The following is a 10,535-nucleotide window of genomic DNA, read 5'->3' on the forward strand; positions in this document are numbered from 1 at the left end:
TGAAACTAAGTCTATTATTCAAGAAATCGATACACGGTACATTCAAAACAATTTTTACAACTAAGATAAATAAGTCAGATAATAGCAGTAAAACTTTTTTGTATAGCAAATTTAAACAAAACTATAAGGAAGAAACATATCTTTCTATTGAGAATTTTGAATTAAGAAAATTGCTCCCAAAACTGCGAATTAGCAACCACAGTTTAGATATCGAGGCGGGTATGGTAAAAAGATTCCCCATTCTCTGCGATTATGCAAATTTTGTAAAGAATTTCAGTTTTTAAAGTTGTTACATTTTTAGCCCACCATCATCAGATGGTGGGCTATTCAAATCGCCCTGCGTCCGTGGTCCGTCGTCCGTCCGTAAACAATGCTTGTTATCACTATTTCTTAAAAACTGCTGCAGGGATTTTGTTCAAACTTCACATGGAGGTTACCCTTGGTCCCTAGTTGTGCCATACAGATTTTGAGGCTGATCGGAAAAACAAGATGGCCGCCAGGCAGCCATCTTTGATTTTGGCAGTTGAAGTTTGTTATCGATATTTCTTGAGAACTACTGAAGGGATTTTGTTCAAACTTCACATGGAGGTTACCCTTGGTCCCTAGTTGTGCCATACAGATTTTGAGGCTGATCGGAAAAACAAGATGGCCGCCAGGCAGCCATCTTTGATTTTGGCAGTTGAAGTTTGTTATCGATATTTCTTGAGAACTACTGAAGGGATTTTGTTCAAACTTCACATGGAGGTTACCCTTGGTCCCTATTTGTGCCATACAGATTTTGAGGCTGAAAGGAAAAACAAGATGGCCGCCAGGCGGCCATCTTGGATTTTGATAGTTAAGGTTTGATATCCCCATTTCTCATAAAGTGCTGAAGGGATCTTTCTCAAATTTAATATGTAGGTTCCCCTAGGGCCCTTGTTGTGCATATTGCATTTTTGGACCAAACGGTGAACAAGATTTTGATAGTTAAAGTTTGTTATGGCTATTTCTCAGATTGTACTGAAGGGATCTGTCTCAAATTTCATATGTAGGTTCCCCTAGGGACCTAGTTGTGTATATTGCATTTTGGGACCGATCGGTTAACAAGATGGCCGCCAGGCAGCCATCTTGGATTTTGTTATTCAAAGTTTGTTATCGCTATTTCTCAGAAAGTACTGAAGGGATCTGTCTCAAAATTCATATGTAGGTTCCCCTAGGGCCCTAGTTGTGCATATTGTGATTTGGGACCGATTGGTCAACAAAATTGCTGCCAGGCAGCCATCTTGGATTTTTATATTCAAAGTTTGTTATCGCTATTTCTCAGAAAGTATTGAATGGATCTTTCCCAAATTTCACATGTAGGTTCCCCTAGGGCCCTAGTTGTGCATATTGTGATTTGGGACCGATTGATCAACAAGATGGCCGCCAAGGAGTCATCTTGGATTTTGAAAGTTGAAGTTTGTTACCGCTATTTCTCAAAAGGTACTGAAGCGATCTGTCTCAAATTTTATATGTAGTATGTTTGAAAAAGTTTAAAAAGTAGAGAAAAGATCCATCTTTCCTTTGTCAGATATAGATCATTCTTTGGTGGGCGCCAAAATCCCTCTGGGATCTCTTGTTAAATGTAATTAACCACCATTTAAAAAAATTTGAAAACTGAGGAAAGCTGGCTTGATAAATGTTTAAGTTGTTGTTTTGATCTACTATGTGTTATGTACATGTATATTTTGCATTCATCCCGTCTGTATGGATGTAAGGAAGCAATAAAATTGAATTGAATTGTATACTGTATATATGTTTCTGCTGCAGACTAGGAATACTTCAGACTTTGTCCATATACTCGTTCTCATACACTGAATACAGTTTCACGTTTCTGGGCCCAGTTTCATGATCATTTCATGTACTTTTTGAGAGAAAAATGTCTCATTTTCCAAATCAAAACTTTTTCGTTAACGTTACCATTTTGCAGTTATGAACAAAGACGGCAATGACGTCATGCAGTTTAAGCGGCGCACAAAAATATTGATATTTTGAAAACATTGCAAAATCATGCAAATAAGAAAAAATATTTGTAAGAGTAGGGAAAAATAAGTAATGACGAAAAGTTTAAGGTTTCCTTTTCCGGATAATTTTTACCAATTGCTGAATTTTATAATCGCCACAGTGCCCGTTCGATGGTTTCGGGGCTTTAGCTTAAAATGTAGGTAAAGAGAAAACCGTCTGCACTTCCGGTAACAATATGGCGAGCAGTGTGCGAGGTTACAATATTTGCAGAGGCTGTTGTTCTATTTTGCGTAAAAGTCTGACACTAACTTCCAGTCAGAAGTAAGAAAAGATTTGTATAAATGGACTATTGTTTTATGCAGTCAACTGTGATATATGGCATGCCAAACGCTATCAGGCTATTCACTTACTCCCATAACATCAGCCAGTTAGCTATGTTACGGTTACGTACATTTATAAGTTAGATGTAGGCCTAGTGGAACTGTACTTTAAACTTTAAAACACCAATAAATGTATTGCTCTGTTCAGAAGTAAGATTAACTGACTCGAATAGTATTATTTTTCTGAAATAAATCGCATAAATGTTTTTGCTTTATGAAAGGTATGGCAAGGTTATTTAGGTAACTATTAGTAAATAATCATTTATAATGTTTGGGGGTACGTAATTTCGCACACTTTTGGCATTGATTTTAATGAATTTCAAATACTTTCATTCCGAACCAAAAAGGCTGAACTTACATCGGCAGATGTACAAGTGCTTCACAACACACGAGTATGTAACCGGATATGCGCAGACGTATCACTGCGCACGGGAGCTGTTATTAACTTGATGTTAACCTGTAGTTGAACGGGTTTGGGGGACGTAATTTCGCACACCCCTCAAACTTTCTTGTTTTTGGAGAAAATAATCATTATCAAACATTTCATGGACCAACAACATTATAAACAAAGATTAAGTACAGTTCCAATCTTGAAATGACATCAAAACACAATTATATTTCTAAATGAAAAAGTGACATTTCGCCGCCATTTTCGATATGAAAAATGACCGCTCCCTATAGTAAACAATGTAAACGAGGTCAAGAAAGTCATAGGGTGTCCGCAGAAAATATCTGTTTTCCGCTTATATTTGATGGATTTTCATACGGGTTTCGATGTATTCTAAAAAAAGGATAGTTTCTCTACATATTTGTACGTGAATCAGTTATTTATCACCCAGAATTATTTTATGTCAAGTGGTTTATTTTCTATAAATTTCTTTACTGAGATGGGCCGTATTGTTCCGATTTCGTTTTTTCAAAACAAACTTATCCTGAAAAAATTAACTAAATATGACAAAATCACAGTGAGAGGCCTCCTTTAGTCACAACATAAACAACAGAGCAAAACTTTCTGACATTTAAAGGAAGATCGCGAAAAATCGTCAGGTGTGCGAAATTACGTACTGTGCGAAATTACGTACCCTCACTCTAATGTTTGATATACAAGAACCGAATCTATTTTCACAAGTACCGAAATGATTTCTGCAAGTACCGAAACGACTTCTGCAAGTACCGAAACGACTTCCACAAGTACCGAAACTACACAGTACCAAAACTACTCAGTACCGAAAGACCTGAATTCATACAGTTTTCCCGTTCAGCTTTCAACTGAAAAAAACAAAAAATGAATAATCGCTGTGATCGGATCGCTGTAAGCTAGTTCTAGCTTGTGAAGATCCATCGTGGTTATTTAATTACTGGTTACAGTTTCAAGTAATTACTGGTTACAGTTTCAAAAATATAATGATGCATTGATATATAATTAAATTGTTATAATTAAATGATATAACGACAAAATAAAAAAAAATCCTCAACTATTATAATAAATATTATATCATTATAAACTCTCTTTTTATGTTCTTTTTAGCACCAAGCCTCTACTGTCCTGTTCACACTTACCCACAGTTTCTGTCACAAAGTTTCGGCATTGTCATAATAGCAGTGCAAAGGAACAGCCATGGAGACCTATAGCACAGACTACCATTGATGAGGAGGAACATGAAAAATTCCAGATGCTTTCTAACCTCTGGTGGAATGAACTGGGAGAATTTCAAGCTCTCCATACTATGAATGAGTTGAGAGTGCCAATGATTAGAGATGCTCTGGTTGGAGAAGTATTCCCATCTACGGCCTTGCCCCTGACTGGTATGCAGATACTGGATGTTGGATGTGGTGGAGGGATATTAACAGAGGTATATGTATTCTGTATATATGCTATATATATTTGTATGTTTCTATTTTCAGTTATGAGTTGCAGCTTAATTTTGAGCTATTTCATGAATAATGGTTTTGCTACCTCATGCAATATTAAAGTATGTAAAAAACATGCAGAAACATATTTGTTTTCCACCACAGCCACACACTCACATATACTTAATAATATTTGGCATATATAGGCATGATGCCTGTGTATCCAGATCGTGATTCAGATTTTTATTTCTGTATATATATATCTATGTATCAGTAGTTTTTTCTCTACAGTTAAGACATATTTAATTTAAAAATGAAGTTATTATAGTCTATATATATGTGTATTAGTAGTTTTTTTTGTACAGTACAAGACATGTTTAATTTAGAAATTAAGTTATTATAATATATATATATATATAAGAAATAAAAACAATAACGACTGACTAGTGAGCGCTTTCGCCCCATTCAAGGGAGCTCTTCAGTCCGAAGAGCTCCCTTGAATGGGGCGAAAGCGCTCACTAGTCAGTCGTTATCATCTTTTTGACTTAAGCCATACTTTGTATGGCTTGAGTCATAGGCACTACTTTCAGTAACCTTTCAACTCAGTAATTTAAATGCCGTTGACCTATGACACGCTAATTTAAATGCTGTTGACCTATGACACGCTAATTTAAATGCCGTTGACCTATACTGTGTACTACATCTCACCCCTCTCCTCTAATTTAAATGCTGTTGATATATACTGTGTACTACATCTCAATCCTCCCCTCCCCCCCTTCCTACTCCCCCTGTGCCTGCATGTGTATAATGGCACCTAATACACAGCTAGGCTAGTACCTTTCCTTCCAGCTGACTGCTGTCCACACACTCTAATCACAATGGTGACTCCCCCATCTAACTTAAACACATAATCTCTGTTATTGATCTTGCTATCTAAGTCTTATAGACCTAAAAGTTATAATTAAAAAAAGTAAATTAATCAAACTTTCTTTCCGTGTACTTTAAATAATGCTTTTGAAAACAGACCTGAGTTAAAAGACAATATAAGGCTGCCATTATGTGTGCATGGTTTTACTTGCATAGATAAGTGAGCAACACAAGAGTGTAGTACAAAGAACTTTTTTTAATGAATATAAGACTTTTGCTTTCTTTATTTTAAAATCCTATTTCTTTTATTTATAAAAATTTTGATAAAGAAAAATGTCAAATAAACATATATATGGTTTTTCTGTGATCAGTTGAATATTGTTGAAATAATGATGTCAAAGTCAGTCACAAGACATTTGACTGCTGATAGATACACAAAGCTTTGAATTAAGCTTAATTTTCATATAACACACAGTATCTGTTTTCTGGGGAATAGAAATCTGCCTAATAGCTTAATGTTTTTATGATGAATTAGTCATATATTTATCATTAGAAAATTATTATTTTTTTACTATAATGATAATTGTAAAAACAGAATGGTGTATCTTACACCTTTGTAATGTCATATAATCAACATAAATTAAAACTAAAAATCATTTTGAATTATATTAGCATTTGTGGCAGTATTGCAAAAAAAATATTACATTTATATCTATGGTTATAAGTGAAACAAGTACATACGTTCAGACCATGAAGTCAAATTATGGTCTACAATTTCATTTCTACTAACATTTATGTAAACTAATGTTCAAAATGAAAATTTGTTGTTAGCATCTCGCTAGCTTAACAAAGATGCAACTTTAGAGGTGTCACTAAAATCATGAAATCCATATATACTTGAGCGGCATGATCATTTCTATGATTAATGTAATGGCCTTGAAATCATCTTTTTTGCTTTTTCCTCAAATACATATGAAAATCATATATTAATAATAAAAAAACCCATAGAAACTGTATTTTCAGTACATCAGAATGAAATCACTGAGTTTAATGAGACACTGTTTCATGTTTGATACCTTATTATTATTCAAATTATGATTGCAGAATTTACTCTTTGTGTTTATTCCCCATAATGCATGCTTCTTAGATTAAAACCACAACCTATTTTCCATAAAACAGACTGAATTCCATCATTATGATAAAAACAGACACAAACAGTGTTGAATTAACATACTTATGTTGAAATAAAATACCTAAAAAAGCTTCTATTACCTAATGATGGCTTTAAAAGTATACATGAAAATTAAAATGTATTTTGATATTTTCAACATTTACAAAATAATTTGAAATATAGGTGGCTTATGATATTGTGTAAAATACAGATAACCGATATTGTGTAAAATACAGATAACCTTGAGTGAGTTCAGGTTGTAAATATTAATATAAGCATTGGCTTTCAGTTGGCATTCATAGTCAATATGAATACCAACTAGAGGGAGGCAAATTTCATGATGCGCTCTAGCTTCTTGGACATTGCTAATGATACAAAAAAGCCTTTCAATCAATATCGATATAATATGCGGGAATGAAAGAAATAATATGCATATGCACGAAGAAGTTATATATAGGATACTATTCAATTGATGTTGTCAGAGTAAACTGAAGATTGCCATAAAGGGATTTAAAGGATATGATAAATGCAAGGTACACATAATAACAAAATCTTGGAGTGACAAATGACATTTTTTGCCATTTTCTCAAAAGAAAGAGAGACGGAAATATTTATAATTAATCATTGACTCATGGTCGACCCTACTTTGTGATTTGCTATTTGTTTATCAATAATGAAATAAATTGTCATCTTATGATAGAGTGCTTGTATTTATAATACAACACTTTTACCTGGAATTTATAGTTGTCCAACTGGGAATTTACGTTATACATGATGTGTATGATATAATGTTCACCAATATCAAATTCATTTATCTAAGGAATTGCAATGATTTTGGATTATTGTATTGCATGCATGTTCTTTGTTTTGAGTAGAAGGAAATGGAAAAGTAACTCTAAAAAAATATTTAAATTTTTTCTTAACCATTGCTGTTTTAGTTTTTTAGTTTTTATTAGTTTAATGTCCTATTAACAGCCAGGGTCATTTAAGGACGTGCCAGGTTTGTTGGTAGAGGAAAGCCGGAGTTCGCGGAGAAAAACCACCGACTAGCGGTCAGTACCTGGCAACTGCCCCACATGGGATTCGAACATAGAGGTGGAGGGCATGTGGTAATATGTGGTACATCTTAACCACTCGGCCACCGCAGCCCCTAAACCATTGCAATTTGACAACAATTGATGGCCATACTGTTGTACATTGAGATTTATCATTTGTGTTATCAATGCAAATCAGAATTCTTGATTTGTAACGTTTTTTTAGGCTTAAGTCTCAGTACTTTCAGTACTTTGATTAACAATAGTTGGTGTTTAATAAAGTATATATATATGTATCATTTAAGCATTGATGTCACTATTTTTTAATTTTATCGGGGTATGAAAAAAAAATTGTTTGCAAACTGTGTGAATCCGCGTAGCGGATTCTCACAAAAGTTTGCAAACAATTTTTCTTTTCATAACCCGATAAATAAAAAATAGTGACATCAATACTTATAATTAATTTTATACTCTATTTGATAAAATGCAGTATGTTTAAATGTAACATTACAGTGGTTTTTCAAGGGACTCTTTTTTCCGAATCAATACGCAACGTCAATGTCTCTATTGTGACGTCACGTTAACGTCGGGGTTTCGCGCCATTCTCGGATTTTTTTTTTTCATAGTGGTATGCAAAAAAAATATTGGCCAATCAGAAAGCCAGATTTGGTATGAAAACAAAGAAAAATTAATTATATATATATATATAGCCATATCGAATGGCTGATATATATATCAGTAGTTTTTCTCTACAGTACAAAACATGTTTAATTTAAAAATCAAATAATTATAGTCTACCACAAGTTGACAGTTTCTGCCTTAATAGTGTACTTTTGATCATTTGAAAACTCATATTATCACAAGTTTTACCATGTTCCTGCAAACTTAGTTAATTAGGTTTTGACTGGAATTTATTGTGTACTTTATTATATTATATGACTCTTGTTTATATGTAGCCTTTGGCCAGACTTGGTGCCCAGATGATAGGAGTGGACATGGTACAGGATAATATAAAGACAGCTCAGGCCCACCTGGTCGATGACCCGTCCATCAGGGCACGTGTTAAGTACATACAGGCCACTGTTGAGGATCTAGTCGGGTCAGAGGAAAGAAAATTTGACGCTGTCGTAGCATCTGAGGTGGTAGAACATGTTGCAGACCTTGAGTCGTTTTTGTCTTCGTCTTGTTTATTACTTAAAGTGAGTTTGAAACCTGAAGTGTCAGGAGAAGCAAAATCCCAAAAATGAGATCCTTTTAAATATAAATTTAATTTCGTTTTGATGTGAGAGAAAATGTCTATACGTAATGCACTAGTGAATTGAAAATAATTCCGGATTCACTTCTTCATAGTGAAAGTTTTTATACATGTAGTGTCCTTAATATCTTTATTTGTTGAAACCTTTCAATTTTTTATGCTACAGCCTGGCGGATCCCTCTTTATAACAACAATCAATAAAACACAGATATCACGGGGTTTGGCTGTATTTGCTGCAGAAAAGCTGCTACGTTTGGTACCAGATGGAACACATGACTGGGAGAAGTTTGTACCACCGGACGATCTACAGTATCTGCTGGAAAACAGTAAGGGGTTACAACAATACAAACATCTAATTTTTAGGTTAACTAATACAGAGTCTCAAGTGACTTATTCCAATCACCTTTGCCTGTCATACGTTGATAAACAAATTACATTTTCTACTTCTTTTCCAAAACCACAGAACCAAAATTGTGAATTATATGGTCCCAAAATTTACAAAATCTTCTGAAATTCTAAAAATGGTAGAATCAAATGCTCCTCATAGATGGAAGATTCTTGAGGTCCTCTAGATAAATTGTGAATGATGCGCATTGTATGACACTGGGTCTCACGTTTCTCATTGGGGAAGGGATCAGATTTACTATAGTTTATATTAGGTAAAATACATTTTTGAGAATTATTTGATCATTTGTTAAAGGAAATCAGTCAAATGTCAGAATTATCATAACTGGTATGAGATGGCGTTTAACCTCATTGACAAAACTCCTGACTGACACACAGGGGTCTGAGGGGCCGGACCAAAAGGGGCCAAATAGGTTTTACATTGTGTAACCGTTTTAACTTCAAAAATCTTTTTAGATTCAACAAATAGCAAAATTAAAGTTTGTTTTCGTCAGTTGGTTGATTCATGTAGTGAAGAAACACTCAGAATGTAAATATATTGCACTAGTGACATCCTTGTGGGCCTGAGGGGTAGGGTCAAAAGAGGTTATTGACTATATTTATTTAGGTAACTTTCTGTAAATACAAGTATGCATGGTATTTATATTTGACTGGTAGCATGCCTATGGGGTTGAAATTTAAAATTGTTCAAATTGTTGGTACAAACCTGGGGGTAGACCAGTAGAGGGGCAGTGCCAAAGTATGCCAAACGTGGTCAGTTTCAGGTTAATTAAGTTCATGTCTCCAAAAATAAGCAATGGATATCACTGGTAGCATCCCCAGGCAATGGGATAAGGGATTCAAATTGTAAGCCTGAGTTTTTGTGATAGGGTACAATGTATTTACTAAATTAACCAGGTAAACGATACAGGCCCTCTGGACCTCATAGTAAGTTTATACATTTGTATGTCATCTGTTTGCTAGCTTTAATTAATTAACTTTCTAATTCCTAGATGGCCTGACTACACGACTAATTCATGGCCTCCTGTACAATCCACTGACCTGCAGATGGAGCTGGGTCAAGGACACCAGTATGAACTATGCCCTGCATGCAGTTAAGGGGAATAACTCCTTCGAGGACCAAGATTTTCAACACGAAGCAAAAGATGAGCCAAAATCTTAGTGAAGTAGAATTAAGTAATTTATAGTTTCCTTTCCTACAAATTGTGATTAGTCACACTTCGGAGGTGCACAATTAGGTGTTGTTAGACATTTAAAACCTTCGACATTCAAATACATGTAGGTCAAAAGTATCTTCTAGATACTTTAATTGTTTTATACCCATTTGCATGGAATAAATATTGAGAGAGAAAATGTTTTTTTGATGTATTATGAAGTTCCTAATGGAAATCTGTGTTTATAAACATCCACAGGAATGATTGTAACCAAATAAAGAATTACAAGCTTAATTAATTCTTATATTGTTTCAATTCATCAAACCATTATCATCAATTTACCTATCTTATATATACACTAACATTGTCGTTGCTGAACTACTGTGACTCCTTGAAGTTAGAGCAAGTTACTAAGAAAATCTACAAACTCAAATG

General features: G+C 34.3%; 1 protein-coding gene across 1 annotated transcript; it reads left to right on the forward strand.

Annotated features, from left to right (window-relative positions):
- Positions 1-2,169: 2,169 nt before the first annotated feature.
- LOC138323601 (ubiquinone biosynthesis O-methyltransferase, mitochondrial-like) lies at positions 2,170-10,394 on the forward strand. The gene is made up of 5 exons (XM_069268321.1): positions 2,170-2,304; positions 3,892-4,216; positions 8,243-8,485; positions 8,708-8,867; positions 9,939-10,394. The coding sequence occupies exons 1-5, from the start codon at positions 2,219-2,221 to the stop codon at positions 10,106-10,108; spliced, it is 984 nt and encodes a 327-aa protein (XP_069124422.1). The 5' UTR covers positions 2,170-2,218; the 3' UTR covers positions 10,109-10,394.
- Positions 10,395-10,535: the final 141 nt, after the last annotated feature.

The sequence above is a fragment of the Argopecten irradians genome, chromosome 1, assembly GCF_041381155.1.
Source record: "Argopecten irradians isolate NY chromosome 1, Ai_NY, whole genome shotgun sequence".
Taxonomy (NCBI): Eukaryota; Metazoa; Mollusca; class Bivalvia; order Pectinida; family Pectinidae; genus Argopecten; species Argopecten irradians.

Coding starts and splice junctions, on each gene's coding strand:
- LOC138323601 (XM_069268321.1), top strand. CDS start 2,219: ATGGCGAGCAGTGTGCGAGGTTACAATATTTGCAGAGGCTGTTGTTCT. Junction 4,217..8,242: donor GTGGAGGGATATTAACAGAG/GTATATGTATTC, acceptor GTTTATATGTAG/CCTTTGGCCAGACTTGGTGC. Junction 8,486..8,707: donor CGTCTTGTTTATTACTTAAA/GTGAGTTTGAAA, acceptor TTTATGCTACAG/CCTGGCGGATCCCTCTTTAT.